At 40.7% G+C, this 24,041-nt stretch overlaps 1 protein-coding gene across 1 annotated transcript in view; it reads right to left on the minus strand.

Annotated features, from left to right (window-relative positions):
* The window catches only part of nars1 (asparaginyl-tRNA synthetase 1), a 32,529-nt gene that overhangs the window by 2,562 nt on the left and 5,926 nt on the right, over nucleotides 1–24,041 (minus strand). Inside the window, exons 4-14 of the mRNA XM_055664779.1 lie at nucleotides 23,039–23,131; nucleotides 18,873–18,962; nucleotides 16,226–16,304; nucleotides 12,456–12,526; nucleotides 12,123–12,209; nucleotides 10,972–11,193; nucleotides 9,910–10,109; nucleotides 7,758–7,893; nucleotides 2,961–3,074; nucleotides 2,086–2,217; nucleotides 19–150 (exon numbers count right to left, since the gene is read on the minus strand). Of these exons, the coding sequence (XP_055520754.1) occupies nucleotides 19–150; nucleotides 2,086–2,217; nucleotides 2,961–3,074; nucleotides 7,758–7,893; nucleotides 9,910–10,109; nucleotides 10,972–11,193; nucleotides 12,123–12,209; nucleotides 12,456–12,526; nucleotides 16,226–16,304; nucleotides 18,873–18,962; nucleotides 23,039–23,131 (1,356 nt within the window). The remainder of the gene's footprint in view (nucleotides 1–18; nucleotides 151–2,085; nucleotides 2,218–2,960; nucleotides 3,075–7,757; nucleotides 7,894–9,909; nucleotides 10,110–10,971; nucleotides 11,194–12,122; nucleotides 12,210–12,455; nucleotides 12,527–16,225; nucleotides 16,305–18,872; nucleotides 18,963–23,038; nucleotides 23,132–24,041) is intronic.

Below are 24,041 nucleotides of genomic sequence, written 5' to 3' on the forward strand. Positions count from 1 at the left end.
TCTATTATTCCAACTTACTTGGTCAGTGTACCAGTAGTATGGAGTAGGATCAATGCCTTCACGGTCAAAGCCAGCCAAGAGCTCCTTGATGTCCCAGATACGCATTGATCCTCCCACAATCTCACCAACATTGGGCATCAGCACGTCCACCTCACAAATTCAAAGCAACAATACTTGATATTAATTTTTTTTCATGTAAGGAAAACTCCAGCATTTGTAGTTCATAAGGTCATAAAGGATAGTAGTTTATATTGAGAAGAATTTACTGCAATGACAGGCATCTTTTTTAATTACAATAATTACAATGTATTTTTAATTATTATAATAATAATAATAATTAATTACACAGAAACACAAGAGACTGCAGATGCTGAAACCTGGAGCAATAAACAACAAACTGCCAGAAGAACTCCACAGTCAAGTGAATGGTCAACATTTTTTGAGATCAAGTCCATGCATCAGGACTCCTTAGATGCTACTTGAATATTAAACAATAATGTATTTTTTGGGGTCATAGAAACCACATCGTAGAAACCAATTCCAATCTATCTGCATCACCAATACGATACTGGGTATTCATCCCTGGGGTACCAAGTTAAATGGTAACACCATTATATGGGACTAAATAGCATCGCAGATAGAGAACCATTCCTCTGGTATTTTGTGGTCTGCATGTTTCACGATCACATTTTATATATACTTACCCTTTAAGTATTACCAATCATTATGAGAATCAGTATACTGACATTGACTGTGCTATCAAAGGCAATATGCACTGAATTCCTGAGGTGACATCAGGGGACATTTGACGATGTGTGGCTTGTGGAAGATTGATAAAACCCAGTTGTGGGTGGATATTAAACACTCCAATCATTGGGAAATACCTTGCAAATACAGTTCTGCTTTGGCTACAGTGTACACCCATCTACAAAGCGCTTGCAATTACTTGCCCATGCCATTGCAGATCACCTCCCTAACCCACGATCTTTACTTTGAAGCACGACATGACAGCAGGAGTATGGGAACATGACCGCCTACAGGTCCTTCCCCAAGATGTATGTCACCTGGACTTGGAAATATATCGTTATACATCTAATTTAATCATTTTGGAACTTCCTATTCAACGGCACCATTGGAACACATTTACAGTGAGGAATGGCAAGGACTCAATGCTCACCACCATCTTCTCAAACACAATTAGGGATGAACAATTTATGTTTGCCAGCATTGCACACTTCTTGAAAAAGGAATAATTAATTTTAAAATGCCCCTCCCCCCCCCCCCCCCCCCCCCGAAACGCATAATTTGCAGTTAAACCAAAGAGCTAATGATTACAATGTATAGAACAAAAACTTTCATTGGCAAAAATAATGGGTTGGTAAACATACAGAGGTTTCCCCCTGCAGTCCAGGGGGAATTGTGCAGCATTATTGAGCCAAGAAAATCGGATTTGAACTTAGATCCGGCAAACTCAATTAATGGGAGGCAGGTAGAAAGAACTGGATTAAGCAAAGCAGAGCTGGAAGCACTGAGAAGGCTCCCTCACTCACTGAGTCAGTGAGGTCAGCTGATGACCGCTCTACCGGCATCTGCTTGCTCTCCATGCTTCTGCTTGCTCTCCCATCACAACTGTTTCTGGAGGAGCAGCACCCCATATTTCGCCTGGGCAGTTTGCACCCCAGCGGTATGAATATTGACTTCTCTAATTTCAGGTAGTCCTTACTTTCTCCTCCTCTTCTCAGCTCTCCCTCAGCCTACTTGCTCCACCTCTTCCTTTCTTCTTCCCGCCCCCCCACCACCACATCAGTCTGAAGAAGGGTTTTGGCCCAAAACCTTGCCTATTTCCTTCGCTCCGTAGATGCTGCCTCACCCGCTGAGTTTCTCCAGCATTTTAATCTACAACGGTTTCTTTGATTCTATCCCATGTCCATTTCTGACTTACAAAAAATTCAAGTTACGCAGTTTTCTGGAAAGAGCCCTTTCAGAATGCCTATATCTATTTGATATACTACACATGACCATATTAATTGTTGGATTGACTCCATGGTCACTTTATAATCTTGCAAAAGTTGTAACTGGTTTTACCGATTCAGTAAGCCGGCGATCCTCCGTGCAGCGATGCATGTAGAAGGATTTGATCTCTGCAGGAAAACGACATAGGAGTATTGGCTCATTGATTGCATCAGTCATCAATCTCTCTGGAGCCTCTGGGATATCCTGTGCCAAAAAAAAAAAACTGTTCAATTCGTCCAAAGCATTAAACTGGTGCGAGTAAAGCAACAGATGGCTGTCAGAACACTTTTGTATTAGCTCAGATACACAAGTTAGGGTACAGTCTGATTCTCTTCTACCTCTTTGTGGACATTGGACTTTGTCTCTGGAACTACTGCGCTACACTGCTGAGAACAATATTCTGCACTCTGTATCTTTCCCTTCACTCTACCTATTTTACTTGAGTTTGGCTTGATTGCAATTATGTATGGTATTATCTGATTTGATTGGATAGCATGCAAAACAAAGGTTTTAACTGTATCTTGATATTTATGACAATAATAAACATAAACCTAAACCCACGTACTTGTTTCATCTAAACATTAAATGGGAAAGTTTATGCAAAATCCAATAACAAGATGAATACTAAATTAGCAAATGTATTTTTTACTTATTGCAAGAGTGTAACGCAAACAATTGAATTTACCATCTAAAATGTCTTGTACCTATGCTGAATGACACACAAAGTTATCACACAAATCTAGTGGATTCGTTCGAGAGAAAAATGTTTAAGGAAATTGTCATTTCAAGCAGAATCTCTGTAGTTTCAAGAGCAAATTCAGAAATGACTTGAATAAGAACCCTTCATGTACAGTGGTGCTTCCTGCAGTTAGTGTTTAACCAACTCACCATGGCAGTATTTACCCATTGTTCACATTCACTTGGTTACAATAGATTGAAATAAATACCTCTCCAAATTCATAGAAAGTTCCATCATCTTTCTTAATATCATGTTCTTTCAGCCATGCGATGGCCTCAACGTAGTTCATTCTTTTGAAAGGACGCCGAGGAGGCTTGAATTCCTGATTTAAACAAAAAAAAAGCAAGAATAATTACGAAAATGCAAAATTAAGAAGGAAATCAGAAAGGCAAAAAGGAGCAGCAGATAGCTCTGGTAGATATTAAGGGAAATCAAGAGATATTACAATGGAAAAGGGGGAGATTAGAGAGAGAAGAGGGCCTCATAAAAATCAAACGTCAAATATGTGTGGAGCCAAAGATCTTACTGTGGAGAAAGATGCGAAGTCTGGGGACCATGGGACAATCAATATTACAGTTGAAGAGGTATATGCAGGTAGATATATCTCCTGGGCCTGACCAGATATATCCGAGAACATTGTGGGAAGCTAGAGAAGAAATTGCAGGCACCCTGGCTGAGATATACAAATCATAAGATTTGAGTGAGGTGCCAGAAGACTTGAGGGTGTCTAATGTTGTGCCTCTATTTAAGAAGGGTACAATGAAAAGTTTTGGAACTATAGACTAGTGAGCATACAGTGCTTTCAGAAAGTATTCAGACCCCTTCAGTTTTTCCACGTTTTGTTACGTTACAACCTTACTCTAAAATGGATTAAGTTCTTTTTTTTTTTTTAAATCATCAATCTACATACAATACCCCATAATAAAAAAGCGAAAACGGGTGTTTAGAAATTTTTGCAAAGTAATTAAAAAGAAATAACTGAAATATCACATTTACATAAGTATTCAGACCCTTTACTCAGTACTTTGTTGAGGCACCTTTGGCAACGATTACAGCCTCACGTCTTCTTGGATATGACGCTACAAGCTTGGCACACCTGTATTTGGGTAATTTCTCCCATTCTTCTCTGCAGATCCTCTCAAGCTCTGTCAGGTTGGATGGGGAGCCTTGATGCACAGCTATTTCCAGAGATGTTCAATCGGGTTCAAGTCTGGTCTCTGGCTGGGCCACTCAAGGACATTCACAGATTTGTCATGAAGCCACTTCTGAGTTGTCTTGGCTGTGCTTAGTGTCATTGTCCTGTTGGAAGGTGAACCTCTGCCCCAGTCTGAGGTCCAGAATGCTCTGGAGCAGGTTTTCAACAAGGATCTCTCTGTACTTTGCTCCGTTCATCTTTCCCTCGATCCCGACTAGTCTCCCAGTTCCTGTCGCTGAAAAACATCCCCACAGCATGCTTCACCTTGGTATTGGCCTGGTTTCCTCCAGACGTGACGCTTGCCATTCAGGCCAAAGTGTTCAATCTTGGTTTCATCAGACCAGAGAATCTTGTTTCTCATGCCTTTTGGCAAACTCCAAGCGGGCTGTCATGTGCTTTTTACTGAGGGGTGGCTTCCGTCTGGCCACTTTACCATAAAGGCCTCATTGGTGGAGTGCTGCAGCTATTGTTGTCCTTCTGAAAGGTTCTCCCATCTCCACAGAGGAACTCTGGAGCTCGGTCAGTGACGATCGGGTTTTTGGTCACCTCCCTGACCATAGCCCTTCTCCCGATTGCTCAGTTTGGCCGGGTGGCCAGGTCTATGATAAGTCCTGGTGGATTCAAAGTTCTTCCATTTAAGAATAACGGAGGTCATTGTGCTCTTCGGGATCTGCAATGCTGCAGAAATTGTTTTATACCCTTCCACAGATCTGCACAATCCTGTCTCGGAGGTCTACGGACAATTCCTTCGTCTTCATGGCTTGATTTTTGCCGACATTCACTGTCAACTGTGGGACATAGAAACATCGAATATAGGTGCAGTAGTAGGCCATTCGGCCCTTCGAGCCTGCACCGCCATTCAATATGATCGTGGCTGCTCATCCAACTCAGTATCCTGTACCTGCCTTCTCTCCATACCTCCCCGATCCCTTTAGCCACAAGGGCCACATCTAACTTCCTCTTAAATATAGCCAATGAACTGGCCTCAACTACTTTCTGTGGCAGAGAATTCCACAGATTCATCACTCTGTGTGAAAAATGTTTTTCTCGGTCCTAAAAGACTTCCCCCTTATCCTTAAACTCCTTGTTCTGGACCTTATATAGACAGGTGTGTGCCTTTTTAAATCATGTCCAATCAATTTAATTTACCACTGGTGGACTCCAAGCAAGTTGTAGAAACATCTCAAGGATAATCAATGGAGACAGGATGAACCTCAGTTCAATTTTGAGTGTCATAGCAAACCTATGTAAATGTGATATTTCAGTTATTTATTTTCAATTACATTGCAAACATTTCTAAACACCTGTTTTCGCTTCTTCATTCTGGAGTATTGTGTGTAGATTGATGATATATAAAAAAAGAATTTAATCCATTTTAAAATAAAGCTGTAACGTAATAAAAAGGTGGAAAAAGTGAAGGGGTCTGAATACTTTCTGAATGCACTGTATTGTCTGTGTTAGGCAGGTTACTGGAGAGTATTCTAAGGGATAAGATATATATGCATTTGGATAGAGAGGGGCTGATTAGGTATATTCAGCAGAATTTTATATGTGGGTGATCTTGTCTCACTAATCAGATTGAGTTTTTTGAAGAAGTAACTAAAAAGGTTGATGAGGGCAAAGCCATAGATGTTGTCAATATGGACTTCAGCAAGTCATTTGATAAGGCTCCACATGGTTGCTCTCAAAGGTTGGATCATATGGAATCTTGGGAGAGCTACCCGACTGAATAGGGAATAGGCTTCAAGAAAGAAAGCAGAGGATGATGGTGGAAGGTTGTTTATCGGATTGGAAACCACTGACTTGTGGTGTGCCTCAGGGCTGGGACCTGCTGTTTGTGGTTTATACCAACGATTTGGATGAGAATGTACAAGGCATGATTAGTAAGATTGCTGATGACACTAAAGTAGTTGGCATCATAGATGCCAAGATGGCGACGCTGCCTTAGCAGCTGCTGCTTGCCTGCAGTCTGTCTGTTTTTTCTCTTATTTGTTGTTGTTCTTTTGTCCTGTTTTAGTTAATCTTTGGTTTATTAGGTTGTGTATGTGTGTGGGTGGGGGGGGGGGGGGGGGGGGGGAGGGGAGAAACATGTTTTTGGTCTCTTCCTTCGGGCGGATGCGACTTTTCTTGTCGTATCCCCCGTCTCCGTCTCCGTCGAGGTCTAATGGCGGAGCTGGCGGCCTTGGGGCTGTGGCAGCGGGGACTCGATTTCGGAGCTATGGCGGCGTTCCGACGACTCGACCAGAGCTGTGGCAGCTTTCCGCCGTTTCCACTTCGGAGCTGGGGCGGCGTTCCGGCGTTGGCGACCAGACTTCGGAGACTCGGCCGCGGGCCCAGTGGACGACATAGTCGGGAGCTCGCAGGTCACAGGTTGGTGACCTGTTTTTCCGGAGCTCCCGCAACAACAGCTTCGTCCGCTGGACTGAAGGGCAGCAGCTTCGACCACCCCGGGCCGCTGAGTTTAATTCAATTCAGATAATAATGAAAAATTGCAGCAGGATCGTGATCAGTTGGGCTGTGGAATGGTTCATGGGAGTTTAATAAAGAAAAGTGCAAGATGTTGCATTTTGCAAAGTCAAACCAGGGCAGGACCTTCACAGTGAATGGCAGGGCTCCGGGGAATGCCGTAAAGCAGAGGGATTTAGAAGTGCAGGGAGTTCCTTGAAAGTCGCATTGCAAGAAAGCTTTCGTCAGTCAGAATCTTTAACAGAAGTTGGTATGTTACATTAAGACATTGGTGATGTTACATTTAGAGTATTGTGTTTAGTTTTGGTCATCTTGTTATAGGAAAGATGTTGCTAAGTTGGAAAGGGTGCAGAGAGGAATTTACGAGGATGTTGCCAGGATTCAGGGGCCTTAGCAATAGGGAGAGGTTGAGCAGGCTAAGACTTTTTTTCCTTGGAGCGCAGGAGAATGAGAGGTAATCTTAACGAGGTGTATAAAATCATGAGAGGGATAGGGTAAAAGCCTTTTACCCAGAGTAAGTAAATCAAGACCTGGAGGACATAGGTTTTCAGGTGAGAGGTGAAAGATTTAATAGCAACTGGAAGGGCACCATTTTCATGCAATGGGTGGTGGGTACATGGAATGAGCTGCCAGAGGAGGTAGTTGAGGCAGGTATCACAAAATTTCAAAAACATTTGGACAGGTGCATGGATAGGAAAAGTGAGGGAGATATAGGCTAACTGCAGGCAGGTGGGACTAGTGTAGATGGGCATCTTAATCGGCGTGGGCAAGTTGGGTAGAAGGAACTGTTTCCATGCTATATGACTATGAATAGATGGATGAATGTACAAGATGAAGTTACCTTTATGTAAACAAACACAAATAGGATTCAGTAGAAACAAGGAATTGCAGATTCCTCACAGGCTTACAGAAGACACAAAGTACTAGTAATGCAGTGGGTCAGGCAGCATCTCTGGAGAACATGGATATGTGACGTTTCGGGTCGGGACTATTCATCAGACTGATTGTAGGGTTTGGAGGGATGTGGAAGAAAGATGGGGGGGAGAGAGAGACGCAAGACAAAGTGTGGCAGGTAATAGATGAACACAAGCAAGGACGATTTTTGATAAGCAGACAGTTGGAACAAAGGCCATAAATTAAAACAGAAGGTGTGAAACAAAAGGATTGAGGAGTTGCGAATTGTGAAGCCAGAGGAAGGAATGTGGGTGGAGGGGCTTATGAGATAATGAAAAGAGGTAGTATACATTAATTTTGGAGAAGTAACTTCATGTAGCTGTTAATATAAAACTCCCGTTGAAGTGCTCAGGGTACATGTTACACAAAATACCACACACAGTCACTTACCGGGTGCAGGTCACGCACAAGCTCACCATAAGGTGACTTGAGGATGCGGTCAACCACATCACAAACAAGGTATTCCAAACGGTCGAGAAGCTCGTCAAAAGTAATGAATGGACATTCTGCCTCAACATGAGTGTATCTGAAATATTTAACAGAAAATTAAGACCACTAAAGTTTTCCTGACAGCATAAAGTGTTTTTAATCAGAGAGAATACTGCAAGTACTCAGCAGGGAAGACGGTATCTATGCAGACAGAAACAATTAATACTTTGACTTCATATCCACAAAGGTTCCTTGGTGCAACACTAAACCATAAAAGTTATGGCATGAGTTCAAGGGGTCTTTGTGGCATCATCTCACATTTAACAGAGTATCACAAAAGAATAAACATTTAGTCGCATCTCCAATGTTATTGCTATACCTTCAAAGCGTTAGGTAATTGTGCTTAATTGTAATTCTTTTCATGTTGCTCTGCACTGCTGGATACTATGTATATTATATAACATTGTTGTATACGAACTGGTGGGAACTATACTAACCAAATAGGAGTTGGGACAGACAAATGGAGATTAATTCAGACAAGTGTGAGGTATTTCTGGCAGGTCAAATTTAAAGGGAGAGTATATTGTTAATAGTAATACGGTTAGGAACATTAATGTATTGGGGATCTTGGGGTACAAGTCCATAGCTCCCAGAAAGTGGCAACAATAGTGCATAGGATGGTAAAGAAGGCACACGGCTTGCTTATCTTCATCGATCCAGGGTGTTGAGTATACAATTTGGGAAGTCATGTTGCAACTGTATAAAACTATGGCGAGGCAACATTTGGAGTATTGTATGCTGTTTTGGTCACTACTTTACAGGAAAGGTGGAGATTTTGGAGTGTAGAAGAGTTTTGTAAGAATGTTTCCTGGATTAGAGAATATATTAATTATAAGGAGAGATTGGACAAACTTTGATTGTATTCTATCAGAGGCTGAGATCTGATACAACCACATTCGGAGGCAGTTTTCCAAATTCAAGGACAGTTTCTTCCCAGCTGTAAACATGCAACTAGTGAGCGGTCCTGAACTATCGGACCATCTTTGATCGGACTTCACTGGCTTTACCTTGCACTAAACGTTATTCCCTTATCATGTATTTGTACATTGCAAATGGCTCGATTGTCATCATGTATTGTCTTTCCGCTGGCTGGTTAGCATGGAACAAAAGTGTTTCACTGTACCTCGGTACACGTGACAATAAATGAAACTGAACTGAACATAACATACAATTCTGAGAGAGATCGATGGAAATGATAAGTCAGTCTTTTTCCTTGGGTGAAAATTTCAAACACTAGGGGGCATAGTTTTAGCATGAGAAGGGATCGTTTAATGGAAATTAGAGGCAACTTTAAAAGAAAACTCAAGAGTGATTGGTACCTGAAATGAACTACCAGGGGAAGTGGTGGAAGTATTTACAATAGCAACATTTAAGAGACATTTACACAGGCAGGGAATGGAGGAATACAAATGACTGCCAGTATATGTTCAATTTAATTTGGCATAATGGTTGGCACAAATGGTTGGTTCAATGGCCTGTTCCAGTGCTGACCGTTGTATGTTCTTAATATTTTATAGTCTAATCACAAATTCAGTATCAAAGGTTACACAGAAAAGCTGGAGAAATCAGCGGGTGCAGCAGAGCTATGGAGCGAAGGAAATAGGCAACGTTTCGGGCCGAAAAATTCTTCAGACGAAGGGTCTGAAGAAGGGTTTCGGCCCGAAACGTTGCCTATTTCCTTCGCTCCATAGATGCTGCTGCACCCGCTGAGTTTCTCCAGCTTTTCTGTGTAACCTTCGATTCTCCAGCATCTGCAGTTCCCTCTTTAACACAAATTCAGTATCAGTTTCTTAAAGAGCTGTTACATAAAAATGTTAAGTGGCAAAGTAATTTTCATCTTGAGTTAAAGCATTTCGGACTAATATGGACACCGCTGGTCTAAAAATTACCGTAATTATTTTTCATTTATAGATGCAGCAACAAGCAGAAATACTTAAAGTATCAGTTTCCAATTCCAAACCAAAATGTGTTCACATAAGTCTCAATTAGGTTTTATATCCCAATCTTAGTTTGTCCCCGATAATATTAGAGCACAAAGAAATAAAACACCAACTCTGCCAGGTGTCTGCGAGTCCGGGACTGCTCCGCACGATAGGACTGTGCCACGCAGAAAACATCCCCAAGGCAAGGGACACAGGTCTCCAGGTATAACTGAGAAGACTGGGTCAAGAAGGCCTCTTCACCAAAATAGTTCAGCTTGAATAGCGTTGATCCTCCCTCAACCTGTGTCTGAACCAATGTGGGCGGAGTGATCTGAAAAATAAATATAATTAGTATACAAGGGTGGGGGAAAACAGTTACTCCCCCCCCCCCCATACAAAAAAAAACTGCTCACTGTAACTAATCACATCAGTTTCAAGTTATAAAATGTGATCACAAATTCAGCAAATGTAAATGGGTCTGATAGCACGAAGTTTCATTGGAGCTCTGTAATAATGCTAGATGAAAAGAGCACTATTTGTGCAGGCAATGAGATGCAAATTTTTGACCCACACTTTGTTAACAGAGAGAACCATTAACGTGTATTTTGTACATTAGGTGAACAGATGCATGGCATTTCTAACATACGGGTTGCACTTTCCCCCTTGTGGCCCATGGAAGAATAGCCCGTATCTCCTTCACATGGTGAAAAGAGGAAAAAATACACAATATTTAACAGTTAAAGAAAATAACCATAAAAATACACAAAAAACATTCAAAAATCAAATTAGCATTAAAATACACAAAGAAAACTCTCAAAAATTGTTCAAATTTGAAAAAACGTTCTCAAAATAACCCAAGATTCTTACTGTTCTATGCATTATAAGCTTTGAATAATTTTCGATTGTATTTAAATTTGGCATTTTCTGGTAGTTTTGCCACAATGAACAAAATACAAACTATTCTAACATTTTCTGAACAAACCCCACACAATGATATGTTCTGCTTTCAATAGTTACTTCATATTGAACTCTTCATGATCAAAGAGCATGGGGAGGGGGGGGGGGTCAGTTCCATAAAGCAGTAACACAAGTGGTACCCACATATTTTGGGTTCTCAATGAATGACTACGTTCAGTATTACACACTTATTTATAGCCACTTCAAATACAGCACTGAAGAAATAAGAAACATACTTCATAGTAGCAATTGTCAAAGAAGTGGTCCCTAAAGCACTGCACCAGAGCGGAGCGCACTTTGAAGATCTTGGTCATGTTTTCGCCACGTAGCATCATGTGACGGTTGTTGAGCTGGACATCAACGTCAGATTCTTCATTAAGCAGGTTATCTGCACCTCCAGCTGGAGCCAAACCAATCAGTTCCCAGTAATCACAAATCAATTCATGCCCTCCGGGAGCCTGGAACATAAGCAAAGCAGCACACTTCAAGCTGGACTAGGAGTGCCATTCTGTACATTTCCCCCCCCCAACAAAGCTATCGGTTTCAATTCACACTGGGGCAATGGTGAGGCGAGGGGGGAGAGGAAGAACAAGAGAGAGGAACAAAGAGAGAAAATGCGGGACAAAGTAAAAAAGAGAGTAAAAGATAGAGAAAAGGAGGGAGGCTAATTAGAGAGGTGAGGGAGAGAGGGGAAAGAGCAAAGGGAAAAAAAAAGAGGAAAAAGGGAGGAGGAAAAGCCAGAGGTGCTATTCTTGATTTTTTTTGTCTTTAAACTCTTTCACCCTTTTAAAATTCCCAGCTTCTCTACTTCTTTTAAAATTTGATAGCACTCCTTAAAAAAAAACATCTACCAAACCTTTGCCAAACATCACTAATATCTCCAAATATGGTGTGCTTTTCAAATTTTGTTCAACTACTAATCAATGAACTGTTTCAATTGCTTTTATTGTGATGCATTGTTACTATTTCTGCAAACATTTTCACTAATTATGTCCACTGTGAATGCTGACCAAAAAAAATCAACAATTTGCCTTATTTTTATGTTCACCTTCAATTGGACCTCTATCTGCTTATAAAGGGTCATTAAATTAAAAGGTGCCAAAGGTCACTTTAAACAATCTGATCATTTAAGACTCTTGTGTTAATTTTCCCGTAGCCTTTCTGCAAATTTTACCCGTTGTTATTTTGCATCTTTTATTTTTGTTGTTCTTCTTGATATATGGATTTATCATGTACACTTTTGTGTGGTCTGTTGTACAGCTTTATATGATCTTTAAGAGTCTGAAGCAAAAATATTACAAATATGTTTATATATTTATAAAAACATGTACAATTTATTAATAAGATAAATATAATATAATTAATAAATATTTATAAAAATGTCTACCATTTTGCCCTCCGGCACAACTTGCAGTTTTCCATAAACTGCAATGGAGCTCTCTGTTGATAGGAGTAATCCATTGTAGCATTGACACTGAAGAAGAAAACATGTTAGAGCACATACATTACGTTTACAGAGAAATTATAATTTCTTCACATTGAAGTTTTTGAAATTGGAAATTATTCAACATTCATTGTCAACTTAAAAATGATTTTGACTGGAACAGAGCAAAAGGCAGCAACATTAAGAATCAGAATTAATAATGGCATCTTCACATTTTAACGATGAAATGAAGAACATTTAACAAATGTATTTGATTGTTTCGGAAAAAATGATTACCAGGTCATCACTGAGGATACATTGCAGAAATCCCGTTCCATCACGTAAAACAACGAACATTAAGTTCTTTCCTGTTAAGATAAATATTTTAATTTTAAATGAATTGATATTAGCGAATGCTGTCCCGCTCACTTCCTTCTTACTTTATAAAGAAAATTAAATAACTGAACTGACTCGCAGCATTTGATAAGGTCCCACATAGGAGATTAGTGGGCAATATTATGGCACATGATATTGGGGGTAGAATGCTGACATGGATAGAAAATTGGTTGGCAGACAGGAAACAAAGAGTAGGGATTAACGGGTCCCTGGCAGGCAGTAACTAGTGGGGTACCGCAAGGCTCGGTGCTGGATTTACAATATACATCAATGATTTGGATGAAGGGATTGAAAGTAACATTAGCAAATTTGCAGAAGACACAAAGCTGGATGGCAGTGTGAACTGTGAGGAGGATGCTATGAGAATGCAGGGTGACTTGGGCCAGGTTGGGGGAGTGGGCAGATGCATGGCAGATGAAGTTTAATGTGGATAAATGTGAGGTTATCCACTTTAGTATCAAAAACAGGAAGGCAGATTACTATCTAAATGGCGTCAAGTTGGGAAAAGGGGAAGTACAACGGGATCTAGGTGTCCTTGAAAGTCTATGAAAGTAAGCATGCATGTACAGCAGGCAGTGAAGATAGCGAATGGCATGTTGGCCTTTATAACACGAGGAGTCGAGTATAGGAGCAAAGAGGTCCTTCTGCAGTTGTACAGAGCCCTAGTGAGACCAACCTGGAGTATTGTGTGCAGCTTTGGTCCCCTAATTTGAGGAAGGACATTCTTGCTATTGAGGGAGTGCAGCGTAGGTTTACAAGGTTAGTTCCCAGGATGGCAGGACTGTCATATGCTGAGAGAATGGATCAGCTGGGCTTGTACACTCTGGTGTTTAGAAGGATGAGGGGATCTTCTTGAAACATACAAGATTGTTAAGGGTTTGGACACGCTAAAGGCAGGAAACATATTCCCGATGTTGGGGGTGTCCAGAACCAGGGGCCACAGTTTAAGAATAAGGGGTAAGCCATTTAGAACAGAGACGAGGAAACACTTTTTCCTCACAGAGAGTTGTGAGTCTGAGGAATTCTCTGCCTCAGAGGGCGGCGGAGGCCGGTTCTCTGGATACTTTCAAGAGAGCTAGACAGGGCTCTTAAAGATAGTGGAGTAAGGGTTGGTTCGCATGCTTGATCAATGGTGTTTTATTATTATTATTATTAATGTTTAGTGTTTTCCGAGTCATTGTTAACTGCCACTGTATGTCATGTTGTTATTTGTGGGCGGAGCACCAAGGCAAATTCCTTCTTTGTGAATACTTGGCCAATAAACGTATTTACTAACTTACTTATCTATTGTCTATTGACTCAGATATTGCAAAAGGAAAACAGACAGCAGAAGATATGTGGGGGGGGGGGAAGATGTCATTGAAACTTATCGACTAATGAAAGGCCTGCATAGTGATTGTGGAGAGGATGTTTCCACTAGTGGAAGAGTCTAGGACCAGAGGTCATAGCCTCCAAATAAAGGGAGGTACTTTTAGAAAGATCAGGAGGAATTTAGTCAGAGGGTGGTGAATCTGTAGAAATCATTGCCACAGATGGCAATAGACAGACAGCAAAGAATGCAAACTCAATCCCAGCATTTATTTCAAGGAGGCTTGTATAAAAAAACAGGGATGTAACGTTGAGGTTCTAAAAGACGCAAGTAAGGCCGCCTTTGGAATATTGTGAGCAATTTTGGGCACCATATCTGAGGAAGGATGTGCTAGCTCTGGAGATGAGCGTCTGTCAGCACTGGGCCTGTACCTCTTAGCCACAGATGGCTGCAGAGGCCAAGTATGTGGATAATTTTACAGCAGAGATGGATAGATTCTTGATTGGTTCAGAGGTTATGAGAAGCAGACAGGAGAATGGTGTTCGGAGAGATAGATCAGCCGTGATTGAATGGTGGAGTAGACTTGATGAGCCGAATGGCATAATTCTACTCCTATTCCTTATGACTGTAGAAGTCAAGTCAACGGATATTTTTAAGGCGGAGATTGACAGATTCTTGATTAGTTAGGGTGTCAGAGGTTATGGGGCAATGGGGTTGAGAGGGAGAGACAGATCAGCTATGACTGAAAGATAGAGTCGACTTGATGGGCTGAATGGCCTAATTCTGCTCCTAGAACTTATGAAGTGCTAACATTATTAATGACAATTGATCCCAGACTAGACTAAAACACTATAGTCTAAAATGGCCAAGAATAAAGACTAAAATAAAAATCAACATATAAAATTCTAAGAAAGCAGCATATAATATCCAAGTTTCATGATAATGTTACAATAATAGTCACACAACATAAAACTAGCCCATGCCAACCAAGCCGCCCCATCTAAGCTGGTCCTATTTGCTCATGTTTGGCCCACATCCCTCTAGACCATTGTTATCAATGTTGATTTAACTTTTATAATATGCAACTTTATGCTCTTTCATTGATTCCTACTAACTGCAGAATTCAAATGAATTATTGAAAAGGAATCCCAATGTATATGGATATTTAGATCATCACGATAGTAAAAAATGATCTTGGCTCAGAGTTCTGCAGGGATCGGTTTCGGAGTTTCGCTGGGATCGGTGCTGGGACCTCTACTCTTCACGTTGTACATCAATGATTTGGATGAGGGAATTGAAGGTTTGAATGATACGAAAATAGGTGGAGGGGCAAGAAGTGTAGAGAAAGCAGGGACTCTGCAGAAGTATTTGGATAGGTTGGGAGAGTGGGCAGAGAAGTGACAGATGAAATATTGTGTAGCAAAGTGTAGAATCATGCATTTTGGTAGTAGGAATAAAGGTTTAGACTATTTTCTAAATGGGGAGAGAATCCAGAAGGATAGGCGCAAAAGGATATGGGAGTGCTGGTGCAGGATTCCCCAAAAAGTTAATTTGCCAGTCAAATCGGGAGTAAAGGCGGCAAATGCAATGCTAGCATTTATTTCAAGGCTAGAATACAAAAACAGGGATGTAATTGAGGCTTTAAAAGGCACTGGTCAGGCCGCATTTGGAGTATTGTGAGCAATTTTGGGGGCCATATCTGAAGAATGATGCGCTGGCTGTGGAGAGGGTTCAGGGGAGGTTTACAAGAATGATCCAAGGAATGAGTGTAACATATGAGCATTTGACAGCACTGGGCCTGTACTCGCTGGAGTTTAAAAGGATGAGGGGGATGGACCACATTGAAACCTATGGTATAGTGAAAGGCTTGGATAACCTTTCCAATGTGGAGAGGATGTTTCCACTGGTGGGAGAGTCTAGGACCAGAGGTCATAGCCTCAGATTTAAAGGACGTTTGTACAGGAAGGAGATGAGGAATTTATTTAGTCAGGGTGGCAAATCTGTGGAATTCTTTGCCACAGAAGGCTGAGGAGGCCATCAATGGATATTTTTTAAGGCAGAGATAGATAGATTCTTGATTAGTATGGGTGTCAAGGGCTATGGGAATAAGGCAGGAGAATAGGTTTAGGAGGGAGAGATATCAGCCATGATTGAATGTTGTAGACTTGATGGGACTAGTGGCCTGATTTTGCTCCTATCACTTATAAGCTTATAAGATCGAGATGTAGAATCGAGCTAATTAAACCCAATGTCTCTTGAACCGAGACTCCGATAGCTGCCAGGGAGGTACCGGTTTTATTTGTCGCTCAATATCACTTCCCTGTGATTCATTTATAAATTATTTAAAAGACAGAAAACTCACCTTGTTTACGTAACCTGTGCACCCAGCCATAGACTTTCACTCGCTTTCCTCGATTTGCTTTTGTGTCTCTGATTTTTATCTATGAAGAAAAGAAACCCAATATTGACCCTAATATGTAAACTTAACAAAAACTGCAAATATAGGGAGCTTACTTACACACTGTTTTGAGAAAATCAAATCAAGAAATCGGATGTGGAACAAAAATCATTTTTTGACAAAAAATTACCAATGAATTTACTGTATAATGGGCCAGAATTTTTTTAAATTAATGCTGACCAGGGAATCACAGAATTGAATTGTTACAATTTCCTTTTATTCATAAGTACTTTTGTTTCCTTTTATTTTTGATGTCTTCAACAATTGCAATAGAAATTTCTGTTTTCTGTATATCCATTGCTGCTTATTAACACAAATCTACAGCAGAAAATAAAACTGATCACGTCCTATCTTGGTGCCAAACTAGCCTTTTATCTGCCTGCAAACCCCACATTACCACCAACTGAATAGAAATAGGTTTTGGGGTAGTTAAATACTTTCCTATCTCTTTCAGGGAATAACTATTTTGTGAAGAGGACCTGTAGGAGCTACCAAGTGGTATAAACTGTGGACCATATCTGGAAAATTGAGTAGATTGTGGGAAAATGTGAAATTCTCCATTTTGGTAGGAAAATTAAAGAAAACACATCTTATCATCCAAAGGGTGACAGACTGCACAGCAATTAGAACAGCAGACAGCATGTTATTGATTATTAACATTTATTAATTTATCATTATTAGTTCTATATGGCAATGGTGAGACATATTTGGCGGAGGATGTTAATGCTTTGGAAGTAGTTAAGAAAAACTTGATTGATGTTTGGAATGGCCAGTTTGCCACGATCAAAGGTTGCATAGGCGACGATAGCATTGCGATGGATGAAACGTAGAGACGACATGATTGAAATATTAGATTAACGCTCCACATTTCCAGATGCTGCTTCATCCACCGGGTTCCTTTTGGCCCCAACATTAATGTCCTGGGGCCAAAATGATTACCGTTTAATAACCACAACCATCTTTCTGTGTGCAAGTTGTGACTCCACTTTTACTGGGATTAGTGCTTTTTTGACGAGACAGCATTCTGGCACCACTTAAAAAGTTCACTAGATTGATGTATAGTGGCCAATAGAGTCACATGAATGGTTATATGCAACCTGCAACTTTTTATTAAATACAAATCATTGATGACAATACCAAAATGCCACACTTGGTCAAATATTGTCATGTTTGAACCAAAGCTATGACAAGGTCTGAAGTTAAAAACTCAAACTGGCCATGGACAAGTAGGTTATTGTAAGTACAACTTGAAAGTGCTGTGAACACTATCAGCATTGGCTTCCAACAATTTGTTGACGAGTGAGATTGGATTAACTGGGTAGAAATTATCTGATTTGGATAAACCCAGTGAAAATTCAGTGGTCATAGCCATCTCCTGGTATTATATGGAGAAAATAAAATTGGCTGAAAATGGGCTTCTATGTGATTGGATGTGAAGGAAAAATTCAGTCAGAAGCTGAGAAAGATAGTCTATTTATCACATTTGGAGTGAAGCTTTTTCTTTAGAAAGCCCATGCTATGTTGAACCTCATTGATGACAGGCATGTTCTTGTTGCTATCTTGCCAGATTAGCTGTTTAAATGGCCATCATCATTCATAACTGGATATGGAGGGATGCAGAATTGCAATAAAATATAAATACATCATGTAGCAATGTTACAAAATTTTGAGATTTTAAAAATCAAGTCTGCAATTTATCCCATCAGATAAAGCATAACAATAAGTTTAATTTGACACCAAATCCACTTTCATATCTCAAGTATTAAAAAAGTTATGGCCATTTTCATACTCGGAAATTAGCATCTTGTTCCCTATTGATTTTCAATGGACATTACAAAAAAGCTGTGATCTTGGATAGTCAAAAGCCCATTTCTTAAGGAAAGATTAACATTTTTAAATAGCCTAAGTGTCCAAAGATTATTCACAAATAATTCACAATATAACATGATTTTTATATCTAATTTACATTAATTTATAGGCCAAATGGAAGGAATTTAGTGTTCAATTGCTGTAAATAAATGCCCATTTAAATCGGCTTTCTAGTGGGTTTATGTGAACGCGCTGGTTTAGAACGTTGACATCGCGCTGGATTAGTGCCCTCAAATGCCGAGAAAAATACTGCGGGATATAAAAAGCCCAAAATGAACTACTCGCTATAGATAACTTGATATACAGGGTTATATATATATGCCCCATTTAATGTAAAAATAAGGTACATACCTTTAATTGTTTGCTTTATAAAACCCTGGGGCTGCGAGAGGTTGCGGAATGAGACAGTAATTTAAAAACTATTATAACTATATTATCGAGGCCTATAAAACTAATAATACCTTTTGCGACCGGGTCTTGCAGCGATTTTTCGTTAATGATTTACTAGGCTGAACATCTGCGATTAGTACAGCCTAGTAAAAATCGCGTTTTAAACCTGCCCCCTCCAAACAGCGCCAAAATCGCGGACATGGCTGTGGGCAGATTCCCAATGACGATTCAGGTAGGTTTTGTAACATACCTACATCATGCAATTACTGAACATCAATATATTACCAATTACCTGACATGGCTCTGCAAGACTAGGGTCCAATGTAATAACTATCTTTTTGGCCTCTTGCAGATTCATCTCCCGACGCAATGCATCTTCTTGCTGTTAGAAAGGAAGTTTTCAAGTGTTTGTATCACAATACTGTAAAAATGCACAGTTCTTCCTCTTTCCACCATAAATAATCTACAGTTCCAAATGGCACCATCTAAGCCTTTGCATATTACATGGCACATGCAGCACAGAAAAGGGCTACATGACTAATTATGTAGATACTTTGGCACAAATTTCACTCAATGCCATCAGACCCAAATTCTTAACACAATTAATTGCATATGCTGAAAATCTGAAAAGAAAATCCTTGAACTACTCGGAAGCATGATTGGGTGGGGCAGTGAGCCACAGGAGCATGAAAGCACATACAATTTCAGGCAAAGAATGCTTCATCAGAACCAATGAAAAGGTCAACTACCTTTAAATTTAACTCCATTTCTCTTTCCACTGATGGTGAGCGACCCGGTGAGTGTTTCCAGCATTGTCAGTTCTTCTTTTCTCCCCCACCCCAAACCCACACACACCATTCTAACTGTTCATTAATTATTTGATAATTCTCAGAGTACTTAAGGAAGTAGCCCCAGAAATAGTGGATGTATTAGTGATAATCTTTCAAAACTCTTTAGATTCTGGAGTAGTTCCTGAGGATTGGAGGGTAGCTAATGTAACCCCACTTTTTAAAAAGGGAGGGAAAGAGAAAACGGGGAATTACAGACCAGTTAGTCTAACGTCGGTAGTGGGGAAACTGCTAGTCAGTTATTAAAGATGGGATAGCAGCACATTTGGAAAGTGGCAAAATCATTGGACAAAGTCAGCACGGATTTATGAAAGGTAAATCATGTTGGACGAATCTTATAGAATTTTTCGAGGATGTAACTAGTAGAGTGGATAAGGGAGAACCAGTGGATGTGTTATATCTGTGCTTTCAGAAGGCTTTCGACAAGGTCCCACATAAGAGATTAGTATACAAACTTAAAGCACACGGTATTGGGGGTTCAGTATTGATGTGGCTAGAGAACTGGCTGGCAGACAGGAAGCAAAGAGTAGGAGTAAACAGGTCCTTTTCAGAATGGCAGGCAGTGACTAGTGGGGTACTGCAAGGCTCAGTGCTGGGACCCCAGCTATTTACAATATATATTAATCATTTGGACGAGGGAATTGAATGCAACATCTCCAAGTTTGCGGATGACTCGAAGCTGGGGGGCAGTGTTAGCTGTGAGGGGGATGCTAGGAGGCTGCAAGGTCACTTGGATAGGCTGGGTGAGTGGGCAAATGCATGGCAGATGCAGTATAATGTGGATAAATGTGAGGTTATCCACGTTGGTGGCAAAAAAACAGGAAAGTAGACTATTATCTGAATGGTGGCCGATTAGGAAAGGGGGAGATGCAACGAGACCTGGGTGTCATGGTACACCAGTCATTGAAAGTAGGCATGCAGGTGCAGCAGGCAGTGAAGAAAGCGAATGGTATGTTAGCATTCATAGCAAAAGGATTTGAGTATAGGAGCAGGGAGGTTCTACTGCAGTTGTACTGGGTCTTGGTGAGACCACACCTGGAGTATTGCGTACAATTTTGGTCTCCTAATCTGAGGAAAGACATTCTTGCCATAGAGGGAGTACAGAGAAGGTTCACCAGACTGATTCCTGGGATGGCAGGACTTTCATATGAAGAAAGACAGGATAGACTCGGCTTGTACTCGCTAGAATTTTGAAGATTGAGGGGGATCTTATAGAAACTTACAAAATTCTTAAGGGGGTGGACAGGCTAGATGCAGGAAGATTGTTCCCAATGTTGGGGAGTCCAGAACAAGGGGTCAAAGTATTAAGGATAAGGGGGAAATCCTTTAAAACCGAGATGAGAAGAACTTTTTTCACACAGAGAGTGGTGAATCTCTGGAACTCTCTGCCACAGAGGGTAGTTGAGGCCAGTTCATTGGCTATATTTAAGAGGGAGTTAGATGTGGCCCTTGTGGCTAAAGGTATCAGGGGGTATGGAGAGAAGGCAGGTACAGGATACTGAGTTGGATGATCAGCCATGATCAGGCTCGAAGGGCTGAATGGCCTACTCCTGCACCTATTTTCTATGTTTCTCCTTTTGGATCTCTTATTTCTGGCTCTTAGCGTTTGGATACTCCTGGAAGTGGAAACGTCTTCCCAACCTCAAGCCCATTGCATTTGTTCCTTTCTTTTTCTCAAAATGGTATGGCAGCAATCTATCACAATAATTTAGTGCCTCAGTTCCGATACCCTACTCGCTCCTCACCGATGCTATGAAACCTAACATTGTGTTTTGTATTCTTAAAGTCTGATTAGACTCCTTTCAAGTTAAATTACATGGCAAGTTGTAATTGAAAATTAAGACTTGTGTTTTATATTGTACCACTCACTGTTATTCATTCAAAATCTGCTGCACAACAAAGCAAAAATCATAAATTAAAAAATCTACATCAAACACAGCTGCTATTCATTGCACATGTAAAAGGAAATCCTAGACAAAAGCTTTGTAGTTCATCTTCACATGGTATAAAATTGCAAAACCAGGAAGTTATTAATTCTAAATTACTAAGTGCAATATAAAATTGAAATCCAAATCAACAGATTTATGTAGGTTTTGTTATGCGAAACAATTCAGCTTAAATTTCCCAAGAGTTTGTTAAATTCCAATTGTGCAGACCAGCCTCAAAAGCACCAGACATTCAATTTCCCCATACGACTCATGCAATGTACCTATTTGGATATCAAATTATTCCAAATTGTTCCATTTAAACTCAGAGACAGCCAGTAATTAAGGAAGCAATAGTTTTTTTTTTCCCCAATAGAATGCATTTGATTAAACCTATCCTAATAATAAGAAATATTTATTCTAAATTAAAACCATTGAACCTCAGATTTGTGGTGGCATTCACACCTTGTCTGAAAGAGCACCCGAGCAACTTAAGGGCCTGTCCCGCTTAGGCGATTTCTCAGCGTACTGCCAGCGACTGTCAAGCTCGCGGCACTCGCCTGAAAAACCGGGAACTGGAACGCTGAGTGTCAAGAGTGGAACACACACACACACAAACACATCGCAAAGGAGGGGGCCAGGGAAAGCGGGGGAGCGCTGTCTGAAATTCACACCGCGATGAACAGGAAGGTTAAGACTGTTAGCTCAGTGTACGGTAAGTCCTTTAAAAGATTGGGGGGTGGGGAGAAGTGCGGAGGAAGGAGGAGTGGAGACACTTTTAAGAAGCCAGCCTACTTTTAATAAGCCAGAGATACACAGCTGTGAAGTTTGACGGGCATTTAACATTATCGGTTGGTTTTCCTTGGTTCTGACGTTTTTACGTGCTTACGTTTTCTTTCTCCAATGAGCCAATGAAAATGCCCGGTCAGCAAAGGAGACTACCTCGACTACCTACAACTACATGGCGACCCCACTACCACTGCACCTACGACTACAGGATTATCGATTTTCTCCATGGCGACAAACTTTTGTAGAAAAAATGTTGGTGACCATACCGAGGCCGCGACTAGTTCCCAGAATGCAGGAACTCCTTGCAACCATGAAGGAGACTCACCAGCGAACATGTGGCGAGCGCAGTCTCCTACACTCCCCTAAAAAGTCGCCTAAGTGGGACAGGCCCTTTAAGCTCACAACTAGCCAGAAAAATAATTTAAATAATGGATGCAAACTAGATTGTTGAGTTGTTGCCTGTTGGGCATTAAATCAGAATTGCACCTCTAGTCAGATATAAAAGAGCAGGTGGCACAAATTCAAGACCAAAAGAGCTCTCTTAGTCATGGCTCTTACCATTATACATTAATTGTCATGACATTTATTTAATTTGCATGGATAATATGATGTGCAAATTGGTGCTGTTTTTCTGAGATTAGGAGGGGGGGGGGGGGGGGGGGGGGGGGAGAAAGAAAAGGTGTTTTTTGCACTGATGCCTGCCGAAATATTGCAAATTTTCACATTGAGTCGGTACAAAATGCAGTTAACATTGCTTTACCTTAATCACCATATTATAAAAATTATCTGGAAATAGCCTAATAGGCTAGATACAAAAGCAAGCACTAAAACCAATTCAAATCATCCAATGCAGGAAAGGTCAAAGAAAGTGCACATAACAGTTACATTTTGTTTACCTCTTTTTTACATTTTTCTGCAGTCTTTATTTGATCTCGGTGCCAAAGCTTTTTAATACTTTTCATTTGTGATTTTGATATAATTTCCCAGCGCTGAAAGACAAAATTGTTAAATGGAGTCATCATAGCTACACCATTGCATCACCATTAACAAAATCTCAGAACTCACTTCTATCACTTTATTTTCCCCTTCTCTCACCTTGCACTCTCACGGTTTTTAGTGACCCAAAATAAATAGAATATCTTCCTGTGGAAATCACTGAGCAGTGACTGTGTAGCTAAGTACTATTTCAATTCAATTTACAAGGTTGCGGATAACACCACCGTAGTAGGCGGATATCAAATAATGATGAGATGGACTACAGGAAGGAGACCTGGTATCAAGCAACAACCTTGCTCTCAAATGTGAGCAAGGCCAAAGAGATGGTGATCAACTTCAGGAAGCAAAGCTGTACACATATCCCAGTATACATTGACGGCACCAAAGTAGAGATGGTTGAAATGACCGAAGTAGAGATGACCGAAGACTCTGTGTGTGTGTGTGTGTGTGCGCGTGTGTGGAGATGGTTAGTGTGTGTGTGTGAGACGCAGCAGGCCGCCCCGCAGCCGCACGTTGAGGGGACGGGACCCAACGGGTCCTACTTGGTCTAGTAATATGATAAAATTCAACCTGCAGTTTGAGGGGAAAGATGAAATCAGATGTGTCGCTATTATTGGATGCTGCTGAGTTACTCCAGCATCTGTCTATCTTTGGTTTAAACCAGCATCTGCAGTTCCTTCATACATGTGTCAGAATTATTGTTGAGTGAAGGTAACTACAGAGGCATGAGGGAGGAGGTGGCTAAAGTTGATTGGAAAGGGGCCCTAGCAGGAATGATGGTGGAGCAGCAATGACAGGAGTTAGCGGGAATAATTTGGATGACGCATGAACTTTGCGTGGACGTTGTTTACCTGGATTTTCATAAAGCCTTTGAAATTGTGCCACAAGTAAGGTTGCTAAAAA

This window comes from Leucoraja erinacea, chromosome 1 (assembly GCF_028641065.1).
Source record: "Leucoraja erinacea ecotype New England chromosome 1, Leri_hhj_1, whole genome shotgun sequence".
Classification (NCBI taxonomy): domain Eukaryota; kingdom Metazoa; phylum Chordata; class Chondrichthyes; order Rajiformes; family Rajidae; genus Leucoraja; species Leucoraja erinaceus.